This window comes from Meleagris gallopavo, chromosome 7, assembly GCF_000146605.3.
Source record: "Meleagris gallopavo isolate NT-WF06-2002-E0010 breed Aviagen turkey brand Nicholas breeding stock chromosome 7, Turkey_5.1, whole genome shotgun sequence".
Taxonomy (NCBI): Eukaryota; Metazoa; Chordata; class Aves; order Galliformes; family Phasianidae; genus Meleagris; species Meleagris gallopavo.
The window spans coordinates 24,026,027-24,047,559 of NC_015017.2; the positions used below are offsets into that span (position 1 = coordinate 24,026,027).

Here is a 21,533-nt window from a genome sequence, read left to right on the forward strand (position 1 = left end):
CAGTGGAAATATAAGCTCATTTTGTAAAGGAGACAGACTCGCACCTAGGATGGAGAGACATTGTTTGCTCTTTAAGTCAACAGCTGAATACTAGTTAATCTATAGAGCACTTATCTGAGTCTAAAGGTTCTTATACTTGTGAATGAGAGGGGAAACAACAACAACAAAAAAAAAACAAAAACCAGACGGTCTTCCTTTGCTGTATTTCTGTTCTATCAACTTCTACCCTTCCTAGTTTATTACTGGACTCTTTCAAACATGCTGTGTCTATGTGATATCAACTCATCTTAGTTCACAGCACTGACAACTTGCAAGACAGAGTAACTTCTGGAATTAGCTGTGGCATTCAGAAACATATCCAAGCCTTCCATTAATAATCAATCCCACCAGCATGCACTGCACAGCTCAGATGCTCACTCACTTCAAACTGGGATTGCCCAGTATTGCCAGCTCTGGGCATTCTGTAGATGGATGCCTATATTTTAAACAGCAAACACAACTGTCATTTATTTTTAGCAAGCACTATCATCAGGGTCAAATAAGTTGAAAGGTTAAAACAGTGGTATTAGGAAACACAGTCACTCCAGATTAGGACTGGAGAATTTTGATAGAAAGATGGTCACATTCTGCAGTTCCCCTCAGACTGCCTTTTAATCAAATAGGAAACAGCTTCTCAGTATGGAACAAATTGTTATGGTCCTAATGCAACATAATGATAGGGATTTGTTAGAGCTACAGAAGGAGGATTGCACCTTCAAGTTTTTGGTAAGAGAAAGCAAAACCCATGAGAAAAAAAACAATGTGGAAAACAAACATCCCCCTTACAGTTTCTTTGATTGCACTGGGTACCAGTCTATGCAAGAACTAACAGTGTAAGTGCAATAGACAGAAGTCTTATCACACATGCAAGTTAGCATTTATTACTGCCTTATCCAAAGTCCAGATTCCGTTCTGCACGCACTGCAAACTCAGCAAAGCAGATCTGAGAGCATGTATGCCAGCTGGCCTCTGACCTGTGGCGTGTTAGGCTTGTTCCAGAGCATGTCTTTTCCTTCCACAAACACAGCAAGGATTGGGGTGTTGCTGTCCTCTCTTTCATCTAACACAGATGAAATAGCAGCAACTCCCTTAATGGGTGTCAGAACAACCTCCTGTTTTGCAGCACTGCCCAGAAACATCTGCTCCTCCAAGCATGTCTTATTTCAGGCAGAGCAGTGATTCTGAAGTTATCTTTTGGTTTGAGACTTGCTGCTGCTTCTCTTTCAATATCAAGGGCTATATTCCTTTACAGTTATCTATTTTTACCACTGTTTTAGTTTAATAAAAGCAATTACCTCTACCTACAAATTTGCCTTCAGATGTTCTGAGACCACTCTCTTCCTGTGGCACTGCTACTGCCAAGGCATTATATTTCATTCCCCCCCACCAGCATCCACTATGCAGCCTGTAAGTCAGCAATATATTCAGAACAGCCACACAGCCCACACGTTTACAAGACATTCACCCTGCTGCCAAACCACGAGCACCTCGATTGAGTTCACAGCCTTTTTCAAGCTGTAGCATCCACGAACAATGCAGCATTCCTGGAGAGAGAGCGCCTGCAGGAGGTCAGCTCACAAACAACACTCAGCGCTTCATTCAGTCATGATTTCTCCAGTTAAAAGCCACGCAATCAGTATTTGAGTGGCTGCTTCTCATCCCAATACTGCTTACAGTCATCAGTACCTTCCACCTCTTATTGCAGAGCTCTTGCTTCTGTAAATCAGACTCTGCAGCTTCTGAGTTGTACAGCTGATTACCAATGGGCAGACTAGACATGAAGACCACTGATGTTACTGTCCTCAAAACTCAGGTGTTTCTGAAAAATCAAATCCTAGTTTTGATAGAAAGCATGTTAGCAAAGCATGTTCATGTACATAAGCTTCCAGCAAATGAGCAGAAGTGGAAGCATTTGCCATTGTGAGTTGCATTCTGCTACAAGCTGGCAGAATCTTCCACTGCTAGCCAGTGTGACAAAATACAGCTGCAAAACAGAGCCTGCTGTGAAATTCAGGGTTGGCAAGGAGCTAAGAATCTCTTCTGCTCAATGTCTGCTCTTACCTGTGTTCTACAAGGTGAATATTGCACTTATGTCAAGTAACTAACAGAGGATGCAAGAGGAAGTTAAAACCTCCAAATGTTTATAACCACTTACCCAGGGAAAAAAAAAAAAAGCAAACCAACAACAGGAATTCAAGTGAGTGATCCTCAGGAGAACAGAGAACAAACCCAGTCGCTTTCCTGAATGTGCTATGATTTCAAATCTTCATCCATTCTGATGTTATTCAGGACAGCAGCAATTAGTGTGCCTTATTCCTGTACAAGGTGGAGACTTCATTCTTACATGCCCTATGTTGAGGTGGTTCAGTGTCACATTTTAAGCTCCCTTTCTGGCAGCTGCACCCACACCACATCATGCTATGCAGACAGACTAGCTAAGGAGCTATATCAGATTGTTACAACTATGGGCTTTGTAGACTTTTGCTGATTTTCAAGTTTTTCATGAAGAGCCATGTAAGTGTTAAACCAGTGATTCACCCTTCACTGTAGCTGCAGTACATGGCAACACTAATGCTCTGTATCTACAGTGGTAAGGCATAGGGAACATCAACAGCTCATCTGTCTGCAGAACAGAGGACGCTTTGTGTTCAGATCCTGAGAATCTGCCATATCTAACACCGCTGTTCAGAGATAATATCTCCAAGAAGCATTGTATGGAAGATCATTTGGCAGTTGTTGAATCAATCTGAACACCTCAGGCAACAACGACCAAGCACCGTGTTCTAAGCATACAAAGCATTAGACACAGCCTCAGTGATCATCTCTGTGCTCCAGTTTTTGTCAATTCCAATTTATCCACAAGAAATTCCCAAAGCAGCACCTGACATCACCGGTTTGGTTTGGATACAAGTGAAACAGATTACTAAGGCCCCCTGGCGGCACGACTGGAGAGGTGAGCACTAACCACTGCTTTAACCTTAGAGTTTAAAAGTTGTGACACAGCCACTCGTGAGTGAGCTCAGAATAATTCCTACGGGATGACCATCACAACAGCTAAAGTATCAAATGCACTTTAATGAGTTCCAGATTATTTTGTTCTCAAAATTCAAATGGTGTCAGTACATTACGCAGGTATGTGACCTCCCCCTGAACTACAGGCATCACGAGAACAGGCTACAGTATACTTCATATTTAAAACCATCATCATCATAAATCAGTTTTCCACAGTATTAGAAATAAGGCATGTTTCAGATGTGCAAACAGCTGTTCTATCCAGTCCTCAGATACCATATTTGCCCTTTAGCTCTTCCACTTTTGCTACATAAGCTTTCATTGCATCTTCTTTGGACATTCCTGAAAGACAAACAGAAGAAGCAGTCAGAATACATACAGTGGCTCAACAAAATGCCCTGAGGCAGCTTTCCTTTGAGCAGGTGGACACAAATGCAGAGACAACTGAAGCCTGGTGACATCAGTGTCTCACCTTCATCAGCTCAGAGTTTGATTCACAACAGCTGCTCTTCCTGTTCCTCTTCTCTGCAAGATTCATGAGCCTGCTCATCTACAAATACATCCATGCTATATTCATCACTGTTTATTTGCCTGATCAGACAGTTTTAATGCTCCCTTATGCACTCTTCCATTGACTACTCAGAGACAGATCTTTGAACATTTTTTTCAGTTTTGACTCTCTTCTATATGGATGTTGCTGATTTACATATGCGTTCTCAAGATATTATTAAAAGGAACAACTTTCTGACATGTTACATACTGCAGTGCATCTGTTTTGCCTTTCTCTCAGCTAGAATCACTGCCAAGTTCTCCACATTCAATAAAACATTTCCCTACTGTAGCTGGACAGAAGAAACATGATCAGCAATAGAATAACTCCCTCAGCAGGCATCTTTTTCAGTATCTCAGCCTGTACCTGTACAATAACATTACATAATAGATCCCTGAGCCTTTGTTAAAGTACCTTCCACAAGGGTAGAGCCACTCAGTTCTGAGTTTGGAATTAAAATAGTCTTCAGCATTAGGATACTATTTATATGCAAGTCACAGCTCCCTGCTATACTACTTCACAGCATAGTAACACAAAGCAGAGAAGCTTAATAGGGTCACTTGGCTATGAATCCAGTATCAAAGTTTTGAACAAAATTGCTCAACAGTCATGAGAAAACAGCGTTTCACAGCAAAGCTGTATTTGTATGGACAACTACTAAACAATGGTTTAACTCTATTAACTCAGTTCCCATTTACTGTAGGAAAGCTATTCAAATAACTCAGACTGCATTTAGATGTATGCTGGCTGGTTGGTTATAACACTAGAAAAACCTCATTTTCATAGCTTAGACTACTTGTTATGCTCCTCAGCAAATATCCCAGATATTCCGATTAGAAAAACTCTAGAAGAAAAAAGAACAACTGGAAGGAACTAGAGGAGCAGATCACTGTGAGGTACTGCTAGACAGGAACTCAGAAAGGAGATTTAAGTTTCTGCTGCTGCTACAGTTTGCCTTTGTGTAACATTTTCAGTCAGCTAGGCAATTTATATCTTAATTCTTTTTCTGATAGACAGCCTACATTTTTCAGAACTATTTCTCCCTTGCAAAGAGTAAGAATTATGATTTTACACTCCTAAAGCTCTTACAAAGCAACACCATTTGATTTCTTGCTGAACCACACGTGGTTTTCTGAGTGGTTTCCCTTAGTTTTATTTATTCACTTTCAATTTTTAAGTGGACACTTACCTTTCAATGCATTCCAGGCATCCCACTTTGCTTTGCCTTTGAAGTCAAGCATACCAGGGCGATCTAGGAGAAAGGATAAGCAGCACAATTAGTTTGTGTGGTCTGACTGTACACAATTCTGACTCTTTTCCTGAAGGCTATTTAGGTCTTAATGATGATAAAATACTCTGCTTCACCTTAGCAGCTACCCCTTCCTAACCTGCAGCCAGACACCCACATGCTACTGGTAGCAATAGAAAAGCTCTCTGTCGGATTCCCTTATGATAGCAGCATTTGAACAGAAGAGCATCAAATGGGGCACTTTTTGAAAAGAATACTGCAGCATAAAAACAAGCTGATTAAAGAACATCAGCGCTAAAGTGAAGTAGAAATGTCCTAAGGTCATGAAATGCCCAAAGTCAAGAAATCAAAAGCCAGTAATATACAGCTTAGAACATCTTATCATCAAGTTAAAGGTATGTTTCTAACGAAGTACTTCCTTTGTTCTGTCATCCTATGAGTATAGGCATTGAATTCTGACTCACTTCATTACAAGCCACACTGTAGCCAGAGAACAGGGTTAGGTGTGGATGCGTATATGATCAGTCTTCATTTGATATCTATTCTGTTTTTATTTCCTTTGTCTCAATAAATACAGTTCCTGGGATTATCAATTAAACAGGACTGGTAAGTAGCCTAACCATTAGCTACAGTGGTCCTTTTGTGCTGCACACAGAAATAGCTGGCAGCTGTACTTCTCTTCAGCACAAAAACCTATTAGCTTACTCTTACTCAGATTGCTTTCCCAGCCAACTCAGCTATTGCTTTGCTGCGATGCAACCACTTACAGACTTGTTGGTACATTAACAGCTCTACAGCACCACTTCACTTCGGTAAACAAAAACACTGAGCTCCAACCATGCAAAAAAGATTACATCCTGAAATCAAGCTCAGTTCTTTCACCCCCCAGTGCTGTCTGTCACAGGGGGAATAAACAACTACACACACCCACACTTATGATTTCCAGTACATTTCCTTGCCTGCTCTGGATTCAATCAACACTCAGAAACCTTTGGAAACAAGGAGCTCAGGAGGCCAGAGCTCCAACCAAACACCCCTCTTCTTCCTAGCTCTGGTTTCTCAAGTGCTACACAAGGTCACTAGAGACAGGGTTCATTCTAAACGCTGGTCACAGTCTAAGCTTTAGTGGCATCACAAGCAGCAGCAGGGATTTGGCACAACCCTTCTGCAGAAGTATTTCTGCTGCAGTTCTTCCATGACATTTGATTGCAGCTTGATATTTGACTGCAGTTTTTCTAAGTGTTCTTCCTTGTGTACACATCCCGTGTTATTTTCCCGCTTCAGTTTACCAGTACTACTTTTAGCACTCTAGTTTATTACTCCTCCTTCTACACTCCTAGTGTCGTGCTGCCCACGCCTGGCTAAACGTGCTCACACTAAGCAGTATCCCTGCCCTCAGCAGCCCTTCACTGACGGAGGTGCCCAGCAATTCCTCAGCACGTACCCGTGTTCACGTCGCCCACCGTGGCCTGCTTGTAGTGGCTGTACACGTCGAGCATCTCCTGGTCCGTAGGCTGCGACTTGAGCTGCTTCACCTCCTCAGCTGCCTTCTGGAACGCGGCCTGGGGGAAAAACGCCCCATAGCAGGACGTGAGTCAGCACCGAGAAGGGGATAAAGGACGCCCACCCCGCGGCCGCCCCTACCTCAGACATGGCGACGAGCCCCTAACGCCGCGCGCCGCAACTCTGCCGCACCGCCCCGGACTCTCTGCCGCCTCAACCCTCGCCACTGAGCCCGCTGGCCAATCCCGGCGTCGCGGCTAACACCGCACCAATCGGCGCTCGCATGGGGCGGGGAAAATCGGGCAAAGGGCCAATGGAAAAGCAATGCCGCATGGGAGAGCTTTGGGGAGTCCGCCTACCTCGGCACGGGGCTTGGACATTGCCCGACAACGAGGCGGCCAGGATTGAGGGGCGGGGACGGGGCGCCTCGCAGCCAATCCTGCGGCTGGATTTGTTCAGGATCTGTATCACCCGTCGGATGTGATTGGTGAGACTGTGCAAGGGGGTGGGGCAGAGGGCGAAACCCGGAAGTAACGGCTGCGGCGTTGCGGTAAGGTTGGGAGATGTTCACGCTCCTCTTCCGGGGTGTGGGGCAGTCGCCATTTGTCAGTGGGTGCGTGAGAGGAGGGCGAGGGTGGGCCTGTTTAAAGAGGCGCTTGGGCTGGTAAAACAGAGCCGTTGAAAGTTCTGCTCTCTATCAAAGGAGTGTGAAGCATGTAGAGCCGTTCTCCATTCATATCATTACGAATTAACCCCATTAATTCTGCTGTAGTATCCCAGGAGAATTATTTGCATGTATGTGGAGGGGAGTTTTCAGTCCCCGAAAGGAGGTGAGAAGGAACAGCCCAGGGATCTTTTCGGGATATTAAGCTCTCTGTTTGATCACACGAGTACGTTCTTTTAGGGCACAAGGGTACAGCAGGTAAAATCACCCAAAAGACAAATAGGTCACTTGCATTTCTCCATAACATTCTTGTCTGTTCAGCAGGGTCTGGTCCCGCAGTACACAGTGCATACATGGGCTGCTTCACGTGCAGGGCCAATAAAACCCTGGGTAATTGCTTGAGATTCCATTGCTGCTTCTGTAGCACTACTAAAAGCAAAACCCTGAGAGGCACGCTGCTATGAAATGTCTCCCCGTGTGTGAGAGTCTATCACTGAAGCTTACCTACACCTTGTTTTCTAGCTGTGCCCATGGACAGAGGAAAGTCAATAGTTCCTCTCTTTGATGTTTTCCAGGTTATTTAAAATTAATTCTCATGGCAGCAGAAAGCTCAACCATCACAGTTCGCCTTGTTCGCTCCTTTGAGCACCGGAATTTCAGGCCTGTGGTTTATCATGGAGTTAACTTGGATCAGACAGTGAAGCAGTTCATTGCTTTTGTGCAGAAGGGTAAGAGATTGTTATTTATTTGCTTGTCCTATTTGTTGTCATCCCTACACTAGAAAGGAAAGTGGAAAAAAATGTGGGAATTCTGTGGCTTTGGTAGAGATGCCAGATTTGTATTTTGTCCCCTGTGCTCTCCTCCCTTGGATGAGAGGTCTGCCCCTAATGAGAGCTTCCATGGTCAGTGTGCCATGTCTGCATTTGAGTGTACTGCTCTGTCTGCCTAAATCCTCCAAGTGCTCCATCCTTTTTGACTGCCAGACAAGGGCATTGCTACACTTGGCTCCATGCCTCGGGCTCCTTGGGCGGTGCTGTCAGGCAGCTATTCAGAAATTAACTGGGGGAAATCAATGGATTTTAAGGAGCTTTTGATCCATAGGAGTTGCACCACTGTGTGAAATGTGAGAATGAAAGTCTGTTTGCTATTTTTGAAAGGAGAGGGGATTGTGAAAAATTGTTTTTGACACTGTGAGATCTGCCTGCTCGCTTCTAAGTTTCTGTCCTCGTCTTGAGCTTTATGGTGCAGATTTACTCCTCTATGGACCTTATGTTTCCAGAACCTGTCTGAAAGTGACAGTGTATCTAAAGGTTTATAGATGCAGACCAGCCCACGTAGCAATTCATTAGTTAGGGTGTTAACTAATCTTGTAGGTATATTTCTTCACATTTAAATGGAGACATTCAAAGTGTGCAGATCAACAGGCTTTGATTCATATATTTATTTTGCATGATGTCAGCTTAAACAAGTCTGGAACTGTTGCAACTGATCACATTTGAGCAACTTCTGGGATATTGCCCTGGGCATCACAGCTGTACTGTGTTTTCAGCAACTTCCTTTCTAGTAGACAGTGATTGGCATGGCTAGATCTTAGGATGCTTTTAGAGAACTACAAGCACTTTCAGAACATATGGTACATCTGCAGTTATGAAAAAGAAAATTAAAAAATGCAAAAAAAAAAAAAACAAAACCCTCTTGCTTTTGATGTGTGCAGTATTGTAATTCATTGTTGAGACAAAACTGGTGCCAGCTGTATTGCACAGATGGGTAGTACTGTTCCTGGTCCAAAATCCATGTTTCCTTCCTTTTCTGTAATCTGTTTTGAAGGAGGAGTTTGAGATAAGTTTCTAAACTGGATTTTTGCTTTCAGCCACATTACTGCCAAGTACTTGATAACAACTGGGCCTCACAAGGCCTGGGTAAATACCTAAATGTCACTGGGGACACTGGCACAAGGGAGGCTGTGTGTTGCATATGCCTAGAGAGTTATTTTCTATTGCTGGGCTTTCTTGCTGTGACTGGTTAGCAAAGCTGTGTTTACTGAACAATTCAGTTAGTAATGATAGTTGTTAGGATGCTGGAGGTGTAAGGTAGTGAGAGATGCTGAACTTTGAACCATACGAACCATTAACAGGATGTTTCTGGCAGATTTCTGAAGGATCAGACTCCTGTGTTCATAACCTAATTGCATTGAATTGCTGTCTGCATGGATCATTCACTTCAGAGGGACTTCATGCTTGAGTGAAGTTAAGCCAGTATGGACTAACTGCAGAATCTGAGCCAAAGGCTGTATTTCAGTATTTAATACTCTAACGACTCTCCTGTGCCGAGGATTTATTTTGATGTCCAGGGTGTATGCAGTGCCCTCACATGCATTACTAAAAATTTAGAAAGATAACTTCATTCTTTGTGATTTTATTTTAACAGATGTGCCTTCAAGAACAGGACTTCCTCCTCCTTTTAAAGCTTACAAGTACGGTGGGTATTTTTCTTAATTTGTCTCTAGCAAAATGCAGCTGTAATCTTTTATACCAATTTAGACGGTTTAGGAGACAGCTGTTTTAGCATAATCATGCTGGTTACAGTGCCTGCCTATATTTGCAGCTCTTGCAGTTGGGATTATATCTCCAGGACCTGAAGAACCTGAGCATTGTTTTGAGCTTCTGTATTGATCTTTGAATTAGGCTGCATGCTATATGTTCTTTGCTAATTGGTAGCAATATTTTTTGATATTAATATTTTTTATTACTTTTATAAGTGCCTTTCAGCTCTATTTTTACTTTACAGTACAGCTTGTGACCTCAAACACTTTGAAATTGTAGTTCTGTTTTTGCATATGTATTTGGGTATCTTTTTACTAATTGTGAGGTCAAAAAGGATCATGAAGCAGGAGCTTAAGGCAGGAGAAGGAAACGCTTAAAACTCATATTCTTAAATAATTTACATAATATGAGAGGAGCAGGGGAACATCAAAGTAAGAAAGCTCTTAAATAACAGCTGACAGAGTGAAATAGCTTGGTATCAAATTTAGGCTCAATCTATCTTCTAATGTAAAACAGTGTTTGTGTTTCTTTGTATGAAGCTTTGCGTGATTGTGTGCTATTATTGGTTTTGGATAGAACATACTTTCAAAATAAACTAAATTATTTCAAATCTTGGAGTGTGGTAACTCAGATGTCAGTCACATACCTTCTCCTCAGTTCAACAATTCTGTCAGTTCCCTTGGAGGTTTGTTACAAGTGATCACCTGTCTCCCATGTTCTGGAGTTACAAGCTTCTTTCTCTTCAGTGATTCTAAGAACTGACTGAGAAACCTACTTAATACATGCAAATAGAAGTTAACTCTATTGGCCTATTAAAAAAAAAAAGCCAAGCATGTCGTTCTGACAGCTGATGGTGTGAGATGAAAACAGAAGAAGTTAGGGGTTAAGATTTACAATTGTGAGCAACAAGGAGTTGAAGATTATTGTTTTTAATGTAGTACTGAATGTCCTAATAGTTTGAATTTGAGGTGCCCTTCCTCCCCTGATATCTCTTGCTTTGCATGGATGAGGGAGTCCCATCTAGGACTGCAGTTACATGCCTGATGCTGCCTGTCCCTGCTGTTAGTTCTTTCATCACTTGTAGTTTTGCCCAGAGCATATGTTGTTGCTGAGCACCCGATTGTGCTGCGTAGGACTGTGCATAATGTGGGTAGAAAACATTACAGAACTTCACAACCTGTTAGGCAAGTCAGAGAGGACCTATTTCTGTGGGATGGTGCCAGATATGCTGAAATTTTCACAGAAAAAATCAAGCCCAAGTTCCTCACCTTCCCCATAGGCTGTGAATCATACTTCCAGGTTCGTGATTTTGGCATCTCTTGTGTGTTCTATTATCTCTATTGTATTTTGGTGATGAAAGGGCAGGAAGACTTCTGCATGAATAGTGCTAGTAGGAGTTACACATCATTAGACTGAGAAGAATTCTAGGCCATCTTCTCAACTTTCTACCCTGTCATTACCTCCTTTTTGCTGACGATGCTGGCCTGAGTGCCATCTTGTCTCATAGACAGCTTCTCCACTTTTTCTTCCCATAAATATGGAACAGTATGGTCAATATTTCAGAGACAGAAGGCCACTATGATCTATTGCCACAAAGGATCCACTACCAGAAAGATAAAAAAAAAAAAAACCTGGGAACACAATTGAGTGGAATTAAATTGAGATGAAACAGCAAAAACAATTGAGAGGATGTAGCTATGATGAGAAGAAGCTGCAGTTTCATCTCTGTGACAGAGTTAAAGAAAGCATTTAATAGCTCAAATGAGAACACAATACATTACTGGATACCAGTGGTAAAGATGTAAGTAAAATATAGCCAATAGATCAGAGGACAACTGTGCCAAGAACAGTAAAAGAGGAAATGTGGCAAAGTAGACCTAGAAGCTTGAAACTTGGAGGATTGTGTTTGCTGTGGTAGAATGGTTTCATCATCACTGTATGTTTTTGCTGTGATTACTTGGTCTTGTTCCAATGCTTTAATGCAACACTGCGTAAAAATATCACAGGCAAACACAAAGAAAGTGAAGAAAGAAAGGAGAAATTGTGCACGTTAATGGAGAAAGAACTTGCTCAACAATTTCTACCATGGGTACTTTCTTCATGGGAAGGAAGATTTTGAGGAATGATCTGAAGTGATCAGGTTGCTATGTCTTCATCACTCGCTTCTTATCCACCTACCTGTAGTAGGTGCCAGCACATTAACACTGTTTGTCTTGCTCCAATTGCATGTGTAAAACCTGTTTGGTTAGAACACCCTAACTGGTATTTTGACATATGTATATTTCACTGGCAGTTGGGATGGCTACTTAGTTACTGTAATTCAGGCAGTAGATAGAAGCTCCTTAAGTTGTAGTGCCTTAATGCTGGAATGACTGGTGTAAGACTGGCTGCAAGATTGGGAAATCAAAAGGTTTTTTCTTTCAGACTGAATTGTTAATAATAAAGACAAATTCACACAGTTGTTAATAATAAAGAATTTTTCAATCATAGCCCTTTGTTACTTTTTTCTTCCCTAAGTTAACTTCCAGCATTGCCTGCATATTAAGGCTTAATTTAGAAAAACATTGTATTTTCTTTCAGATACGATGAAGATTATTCACCAAGCTCACAAATCTAAGGTATGGCTATCTCCTGCTTTCTTCCCTTTTACATGCTTTAATGCAGGCAGACCTCTGCACTGTAAAACAGGACTGGAACAGAGACAGTAAAATCTTATTTTTGTGTTCCGGTTCTCTAATTTGTAGACTGGTGATCTAGTAGTGAGTTTGGAAGATGATGACAAACTGATTTTGAAAGAAGACAGCACACTGAAAGCAGCTGGAGTAGGTATGAGGACACTTATATTGACTGAAGGTGCTGTACATAGTGGTTGTCATTAAACTGATAACTGGCTGATTATGTTTGGATAGCCTGCTGAAAAGTAAATGGTATTCCTGATGCTCTTTACACTACTTGATAATTATTCTGGGAAGGCAGCAGGATAATATACATTCAAATCATTGAACCGAGGGCAGCAGGTATCTGCACTCCAAATGTTCAGAATACAAATTGTGATTTTAGAAGGTATGCTTATAATTCTGCAGAGAGCAATTTTAAATGATTGGCAGATAGGTTATTAGTACCATGCCTGCTTAGTCTTATCAGTAACATTTAAACTGATGTTTTGGTTAGTAATGTAAGTAGTGGAACCAACATGGAATAATGAAATAAGATTATATTTGTTTTAGTTTGCAACATACACTTCTTGATAGTCAGATTGCATGGAAAAGCTCAAGTAATGCCATTTAGAGAATGTGCTGAACATAGCATGAAGTTGAAGCTTGACCTGATTTCCCACATTTTGACAGGGGATTGCATATAGGGCATGTCATTTGGTAATAATGTAAAGAAATTTCTGTCATGATGAAATTGATGGTCCCTGGACGTCCTTTGGGCTTCTCATAAATGTGGCTGAATGGCTTTGTGGCAGCAGGGCACTTCAGGGAATGTAGTCACATTCCACCTTGATATGGACACACACTCATTTGATTGTGCTTTGCCTAGCTGTGGTGCATAACTCCCTGCACCCTAAGTGCAGAGGTGTCAAAGAAAGCTCCCTCCTGCTCCTGAAGCCCTCTTATTGCTTCCCAGAAATAATATGTATATTTTTTTCCCTTATGGGTTTCTTGGCTCTTTTGTCTCATATAATCTGAAAAGTTTCAAAAAGTGGAGCTTCTGCCATTTGGCCATTTCGATGACATGGGAGGAAGGGGTTTCTTTATTGCTTTTCTGTGGGGTGTACCACAGCTGCCTCAGTGTGCCTTTCTCAAAAGTCATTGTCATCTTTGGCTTTCTTTAAACTAACCCAGAGTTTTTCAGGTGGGAGAAAAGTAATTCCTCAGGAAGGAGGATTATTGGCACTCAAGCCTTACGGATTTGTAGGTTAGCTAGCTGAAGCATAGTTTAAGCATGATTCTCATCTACCTAAGATGCAAGAGGCAATACAGCTCAGAAAAGGGACTGATGACAGCACTGAGTGTTATATTGGAGCTGGTATTATCCAGAGCTGTCCACATTTAAAAAGGCATTAACAAATATTTGTACGCATCTTTGTAACTAAGATTGTAGCTCTGAAATGGTTCAATGTGATCTCAAAACAAGCATCAGAACATTGAGACTAGAGAAGAGCTGACTGCTCTGTGCCTATGTATAAAGAGTTTGGTGGCTTATTAAGAGAAGGAAACAATTTAGGGTATTCTACAATTTTGATATGTTCCAGCATGTCTTGACCAGAAAGTTAGCTAAGTTAGGCATGGGGTCTTTGTAGTAAAATCTTGAAGCAATCCTTCCATGAGAAGTGGAAGATGGGAAATCAACAAGGTGTAGCATGATAGCATGTACCATTAATTGTCATTTTGTACACTTACATCAGTAAGACTTGAAACCTCCTATAGGCATATTATGGTTTTTTCCATTATTTAGTCTGGATAAGATTTTCTAGAATAAAACAATTTCTGTTAGAAAACCTGGGAAATTTGGAGACTGGCAGATGTTGTTTTCTAAGCTGCATTTGATCATCCTTGACACTTAACAGGGTTAGATTAGGAAAATTGTAAGTTTGAGGACATTAGATAAGTATCCTTGTAAAAGCCTCTGTGGTTGGGGTTATTATTACAGCTATGATCTAGTCAAAGTTAGTGCTTGCCTATTTGTTTTTTTTTTTTTAAAGTAGGGTGTATGTAAATAAAGCATTCGGTATTCATTGCTAACAGTCTTGTCTATTTTCTAGTTGAGATTCTAAAACCCCTTCTGCTACTCCTTTTTTTTTTTTTAACAAGACAAGCAGTCTTCATTAACTTCAGGTTTAATTTAAAAAATGAATGTGGAACTTATTGGCTCAGCACCTTAAAGAATTCCATGTTTAGTAATTATGAAGGCTTTCCATCAGATTTGTCTCTGTTCTGAATTAGTAATGTTGCTGACTTATTGTTTTAGAAGAGGAAGTCCTTGACCTACTAGGTTGAAAGAATTGTGACTGCTCTGAACCTTTGTGGGTCCTTTAGCTCTGCCACATCCCCTGTGAATAATTAGAGGTATTTGAAGGTATTGCTGGAGAAGCCAATTTGTGTCTTTCACTTTGCATATTGTTGAAGCCTCATGAATTAATCATCAGCAGGGCAAAAAATTAACTTCTTCAGACACATATTTTGATGGGTCATGAGGGAGAATGTAAAGTGATCTGTAAAATATTCTACTGATCCTCTAAGTATTAGATTATTATACCTACAGGCTAATTTCATGGAAGAAAATAGTTTCTTTTTCTTCCCTAAAAGACAAATGCACAAAAAAAGAGAAAGTTACACTTCATTATTTTTCTGGCACTTGAAGGCATTAGAAATGCAATCACTTAATTTGCTGAATGCAAAACAGACAGTTCTGTAGCCTACATTAAACAAATCTTGAATCTTGTTTATGTACGTGTATTCAGGTTCTTGTTCTTAGTACTGGAATCTCTTCAGTAAAAATACGAGGTGGTGGGAGAAGGGAAGTGTTTGGTGATTTATAATTGGCTTTGACCAACAAGTCGTCAGTTGTCTTCTAAGGCTCCAAAGAGCTGCTTGTTGTTTGTGGTGGTTCATTACCCAGTGTGCTAAATCTTTAATTTTTTATTTGTTCTAGCAAATGAGACGGAATTAGCATTCTTCTGTGAGGAAGATTACAGAAACTACAAAGCTAATCCTGTTTCGGCCTGGTGAAGATCCCAAGAGATTGTTTTGTTTTCCCATACTTGTTGTAAATCTTCCTTGCCCTGCTTAATGACTTTTTCTTTAAAAGATCAATAAATCCTTGAGGATTGCTTTGCAAACAGTGCAATTCCCTTTCTATAGAAATTAATTTCTGCCAATATGCTGAGACTTAAAGAGGGAAGGCTGGGGGACGTGCATGGGTTTTTTTTCCTCCTTCCTCTCACATTTCTTTTCCCTTTGCTTGCCTTTCACAATGGAGCCAATGCAAACGCTCTGACCTGTGGCACACATTCCTAGTATGATCCTGCAGTATTATGTCAGCTTCACATGAGATTATACACCACACAGTAAAAACTCCTCTCTGTAGTAACTTGTGATGAAAATGGAATCTTTTTGTGACTTTTTCAGAGAGCTTGACAAGAGAAACTCTGTGTTTCAAGTAACAGATTTACTCCACTCACTTTGTTTAGGCTCTTTTGTTTGAATGGTGCAGACTGGCAAGTGTTTCAGGCTCTCTGCTGGTGAAAGCTTTCCTTTATACTTTCTCCCAGCCCTCTTTAGCATGCTGAAACAGAAAATAACTGTTTAGAAGCTTTTGTGTTTCAGGACAAGCTTGCTTGTTACTACACTGCTTTGTGAGAATACCTTCTCATTCAAGGTAGAAACCCGAGTTCTGCCAGGGCATCGCTGTGCGGAAATAGGAGTTGGGCATTGTTACAAGTAATCTCAAGGACCAAGGTTTCAGTTTTAAGAATAAAACCCAAGTGATTGCATTTTTGCAAGGGGAGGCCCAGTCTGACAACAGATGTCTGTAAGACTGGGATTGATTCTTTCCTGCTTTCCAAGCACCAAATGCTCTGTCACTATCTGGTAGTTCTTGGTAATTCTGGACTTTCCTGGAATTAATCAAATTAAGAACAATAACTAAATTAAGAACAAGAAGAAACAATCATACATCTAGTTTAGAAAGACAGTTACAAAACTGCTTTCTAGGGGTTTACAAAGTTGGGACTGTGTCTTTAAGCCTTTCTTCACTGAAGTAGAAATGATTCTGGCTCTCTGCCTTTGCTCTGCTAAATCAAATGAGACCTTGTGCAATTTCTTTAGGCCCATACAACTACCCTCAGTTCTGGGTCAGAGCTGACAACACCATTTCCACTGGAGACTCTCCAGAGAAGTAAACTTACAGTTTCCTAGAACTTTGATTGTTAGTTTTTTATTGACATGATAGCAAAAGCAGATGTATGATTTCCAAAGCTTCTAGATAAAAGTTCTTTTTGCTTTAGATGTAGAGCGAATGCATTGTTCCCACCTCATTTTCTCCATCCTTCCTGACAACTCCACAGCTAAGACTGGAAACCTTTCAGGTAGCTACTATTACTTACTGTAAAGCAATGGAAAGTGCAACAAGACAGCAGAGCAACAAGATCCCAGACCACAGCAAGTGACAATGCACTCAGACATGACAGCAGGGGGCACAGAAAATAAGAGAAAAAAGCTGCTTACCTTCAGAAGGCCTGTAAGGTTCTCAAGTAGGCAGGGATCTTCAGATAAAATGTCCTTATCTTTCCCCCTGCCAACCCTTAAATGATGTCTGGAAAGGGATGGAGCCAGGATCCACCCCTTCCAGTCACTCAGGTACATTACATGCACCTGAGTTCCCCTGGGTTGGCCCTGCCTTCCCACCAGGTGCTCAATCACTGCTTCAGGCTGTGACTTAGCATTTCCACTAACCAACAGTGTTGCTTCAAACAGTGTTATTCTCCTGTGAAAGAGGTCTGCTATTAAAAAGGAGATAGTGTATTTATCTTGTAAGCACACCTATGTTACTGTGTTCTCTTGACTTTTAAACGCTGTTGTGCATGCTCTGATGAATTTTTGGAAAAAGTTTAACACGTCCCCCATCTTTCATCCACGCCCTCTTTCTCTTGGTGGTCCCTGCTCCCCTAATGAGTTTTGATCTGACAGATTTACAGTATTGACTGTGGGAAGTAGATGGCATACCAGAGAGAGCAGTGTCTTGGACTGTCCTACCAGGGCATCTTGATGATGGCTTTCAGCATGTCCTGGCTCTTTGAGTGAAAATTGCCACTCTTTGCTTCTGTTGTGGGAATTTTAATTTGGTCTCCAACCCTCTCAAACAGATTTGGATTTGGATCCCTTCTCTTTAAGGAACTGATGTTTGAAAGTTACCAAATGGCAGTGTCCTTTCTGTAGTTACAGCTTGTACAGTACAGGAGTTCAGTGTGACACTGAACATGTTGCAGTGAAGGAGCAATTCTACAACATCAGCAAGAAAACTGTAAATGTCTTAATGGAAATGAAGAACTGTGTCTCTCGCTCTAGATGAGTTTTTCTTTCCAAGGGAAGAGTTAAAGCCGTGCTCTCTGAGCTCTGTTCTCTCTGGCAGTGGCACTTTGCTGGCTCCTTTCAGCAGCGGTACAGTAGAGCCTTTCGTAATATTCTCCATCACCATACTTGTAATCTGGATTCTTCCTGAAGTGAGTTTCTACTTTTTTTAATAATACTTTTTACAAACAAACAAAACCAAAATACCCTCAAGCCACCACAAAACCATAGATAATAACAGAGAACTTTAATAGATAGATTCTGTTCTAACATTTCGGTTGGGATATGGTGTAGCAATATGTGTTTCAAAATTGGTTTGATTCCAAGATTGTTGTACACTGAATGAAATCTGGGAACATGGGCTAATAAATTACTAAAGTCTGAGATGTGTTGTTATGAAATCCTCTGTATATTAAAGGAAACCACCCACATAGTTGATACCACGCTTTGTTAACCTGGCAGAGGCCATAAACAGTGTTAGTTCACAATTACTGCTGATAAAAGGTGACTTCTCCGCAAGGTATAGTGGGATAGATCATATAGTTTTACTCCTATTCTTAGATATTGTGGGGTTAATAAGGATTCATCTCACTATGTGATGTCCTTGGAAGATTTCACCACTCTTTTTATGAGCAAAAAGAGCAGTATCCAGGGTGAATGCTGAACTAAGAGGCATCTTCTCCTTGGTTATAGAAGTGTAGCAGGGAAAAGTGGTCAAACTGGGAGTTGGGGAACTACGATGTTTCTCAGGGAATGAAAACTGCTGCAGAGAGTGGAGTTTTGGTTAAAAGGCATGGATGAATAGCTGCTAAAGGAGAAGAAATTGGGAAAGGAATTACCATGAGGAGGAATAAGAGGTAACTGTGAGTGGATAAACACAGAAAATCTTGAATGTACAGCTCAAGTGGCTTATATATGCCACTGGAATAGTGCTGATTTTCATACTAGTATGAAAATGGTGTTTTTATATCGTTATGCATTTCAATTGTTTTTTAGAATTGAATGCAGAAATAGATAAATGATGTGTGCTGCTTTTTTCTGGCTCATATATATTTCTGCATGCCGCTGCTTTGGTGTAGTTTTCTGTCTGAATATAGTCAAGTTGCTCCTTGAAGATGCAAGAGTTAAGAACTTGTTGGCACAGCTGAATGAAATGCTGCCAGTGACACAGAAGAGTCCTCAGAGATCACCACCATAAAGTTGGGGAACTGCTTTATCTGATGAAAATGTTCTTAGAGTTGATCCAGAGATAAGCTGTAAGCTGTGATGTTTCTCTTTCATTCTGAGTATTCAGCACATCCCCATGGATCGTTCACTTAAAAATGAACTTGCAGGTCACAGTGCATCATTTGACACAGTGATGACAGACATTTGTGGGCTCTGTCCTTGGGAGCTAAGAAATCTTGAATGTTCAAAGAACAAGAATGAGAAAACAGAACATCTGATACTCATTCTTGGTCTCGTTAGACTGATACGATCTTGGCTTTAGAGGCACTGGCAGCTGGCTGGAGGCATTAAAAATGCTTAAGGCAAGTGCACACTTCTGCTTATTGAACAGTTTGTTGGACTGAGCTCAGCCTTGCTGACTGGCACCACTTGGCACCAGATCTTCCTTCCAGGATTTCCTTCTCGTAGTACTACAGGGCAAGGATTTGCAAATGACTAATGAATCAACCAAATATGACCAGCAGATAATTTTGCCACTCTTCATGTTAAGGAGACACTGATTGTTTTCCTGCTATTTACTTTCCCACCATGATGTTGGAGAAGCAGACACACTTTGTTTTTTTCCCTGCCACATCCCCTTCCTTTGTGCTGCCATCTCTGCTTATTTACAGCATGTTAGTGGTTTAGTGCTGCGCAATAGCAGTGTTTTCTGTGGAAGTGAATGTCCATTTTTAAATTAGTGAAGGAATATCCTTTGAAATAAAGAAAAGTCCTTCTCTACGGCGTACCAGTTGTGCACAACAAAGGATCTTTTGTTGCTTTATGAAAGGACTCGCATAGGACAGCACTGTCCACTGGTCAGTGAAAATAAAAATGTTTTTATTATAATGCTTTGTATCTTAGAAGGAGACAGGAGAGAGATTGTATGAGAGATGCAAAACTCCAGTGAAAACCCAGGAGCTATTGCCATAAACCATCTCTGACTGCAGGGAAAGCCACCAGATGTCAGCACAGCCTGTTCTTTCATTCTCCAGAACCCGTGTGAGCCAAGAGTGAGTATTTAGGAATAGTGCTTATCTGTGAATTGGTTTAGCCTGCAAAAGTCTGTGCTAGGGCTCGGGTGATAACAGCTGAGACTTTCCTTGCGGAAAGTGTTTCTTTTTATATTAAAATCAAAGAGCGGCAAATTGAACTGGTATCAGTGCTTAAATTCCTCTTGTTAGAGAGCATCCTTTGCAGAGCCGGTTCCAGCGTGTCTAAATCTTTGCATGCTGTGAGGAAGCATTTGCTGAACATTCATTTGAGGAATTGTCTGGAAAAGATCAGCGTTAATTTGCTGAGGTTTTGTAAAGTAAACTTTAAAGATGCCTTTTTTTTTTTTAAACGTAAGGAAAACCACCCGGAACAGACACACATGCAAAACAGAGCAAAAAATCTTCAGCAACACAGCTTAAGCACACAACAAATGCATCTGACTCTGAGCTCCTACTATTCCTTGTAGGGCAAGGGAGGAAGAGAACTTCACACTGTGCCATGCTTTCTGTGCTGTGATGAACTGAGATGGGAGATGAATTTTGGAGCCCAAACCCAAGCACTGTGCAGAGCTTTATGCTTTGAATGATTGAAGCGTGCATAGATGCTGCCTGGTTGCAAGGGTGCCTGCTGAGTGTGCGGTGCAGAGTGCCTGGGAGATGTTGTTCCCACTTCTCCTCCTGCACAGTACCTGGTTGTGCTTTGCTGAGAGCTCCTCTTGAAGCTTGGCAGATGGCTGAGAACAGGGGTGGGTGGGTGTGTTTGGGCTGGTGATGCAGCAGGGGGCGAGAATGGAGCATAAAACTCGTGTCTGCCTGTAGGTAGTATATTTCTGGTCAGATAATGGATCGTATTTTTTGTTTGCTGACTTCCTCTTTCTCTGCTAGCAATGTGTTGTTCTCTTTATGATAGGCCAAAAGCAAGCCAGAAGTGAGAGTTTCTGTGGGTGGTGAACACATTCAAGAGCTCACTATGACAGTGTAGGTTAAGAATAGAATTTATCTGTGTGTCCAATTCTGTCCTCTGGCAGGTGACACAGTGCTGTGTACTAGGAATGTCAGCAAGGACTGCAAGAGCACGTCTGTCTGCTCTCATTTCACATCACAGGAAGGTTTAATTCTGCTTTCCAGAGAGTCAGCAGGGTCAACGATAAGCATAAGAAATCATGTTCAGATTTTCATGTTCACTTTTCTCTTTGTCTTTTCTAAGCTTCAAACATAATCTTTAGGGCCAGTTTGGGAAGCCTCTTTTCTTTTATGGATCGAGGTGATTTAAGTGGAAGGTATGGCAACAATCTGTTTTAGACAGGACTTTGAGGTCACACCTTTGGCTCTGTGCATGCATTTGGCATCCACCCAACTGGAGCACATCTGTTGCTTTTAGAGTCAAAGCAGCAATCTAGAAGTGGCAGCCTCATGTCCTAACAGTTTTATGGCAATTTCTCCATGTTTCCCTATCCCCAAATGGAAGGAACCTGGTCTTCCAGAAAGCAGGCTTGAATCTCACACAGTATCTTTGTTTTTGAGACAGCTATGTAAAAGCAGCCTTCTGGTTGTGGATAGCTTTGTAAGCCAGCAGGCTGGCATGCAGCACCAGCAGCTGAAGCTAGCTAATTGCAGATCACGTACAGGAAACAGATAACAAGAATAACTAACCAGCTGAACAGCAGCTGTGGTAGATCTCCCACTGCTGAGGTTTC

General features: G+C 41.4%; 2 protein-coding genes across 4 annotated transcripts; one reads left to right on the top strand and one right to left on the bottom strand.

The window, feature by feature from the left end:
• Window positions 1-3,094: 3,094 nt before the first annotated feature.
• On the bottom strand, window positions 3,095-6,613 carry DBI (diazepam binding inhibitor, acyl-CoA binding protein). The gene is made up of 4 exons (XM_003207687.4): window positions 6,495-6,613; window positions 6,295-6,412; window positions 4,791-4,853; window positions 3,095-3,393 (listed from the first exon to the last, which is right to left on the bottom strand). Exons 1-4 carry the CDS (start codon window positions 6,501-6,503, stop codon window positions 3,320-3,322), a joined length of 264 nt encoding a protein of 87 aa, XP_003207735.1. The 5' UTR covers window positions 6,504-6,613; the 3' UTR covers window positions 3,095-3,319.
• A 142-nt stretch (window positions 6,614-6,755) lies between these two features.
• On the top strand, window positions 6,756-18,019 carry C7H2orf76 (chromosome 7 C2orf76 homolog). Of its 3 annotated transcripts, none has more exons than XM_003207688.4 (6): window positions 6,756-6,903; window positions 7,593-7,745; window positions 9,445-9,495; window positions 12,141-12,178; window positions 12,305-12,386; window positions 15,219-18,019. In XM_003207688.4, exons 2-6 carry the CDS (start codon window positions 7,613-7,615, stop codon window positions 15,293-15,295), a joined length of 381 nt encoding a protein of 126 aa, XP_003207736.1. In that variant the 5' UTR covers window positions 6,756-6,903; window positions 7,593-7,612; the 3' UTR covers window positions 15,296-18,019. The 3 variants fall into 3 exon arrangements, with proteins under 3 accessions (XP_003207736.1, XP_010712155.1, XP_019472761.1); XM_010713853.3 differs by having other exon boundaries at window positions 6,871-6,966; XM_019617216.2 differs by lacking the exon at window positions 6,756-6,903 and adding an exon at window positions 7,017-7,183.
• The last annotated feature ends 3,514 nt before the right edge of the window (window positions 18,020-21,533 follow it).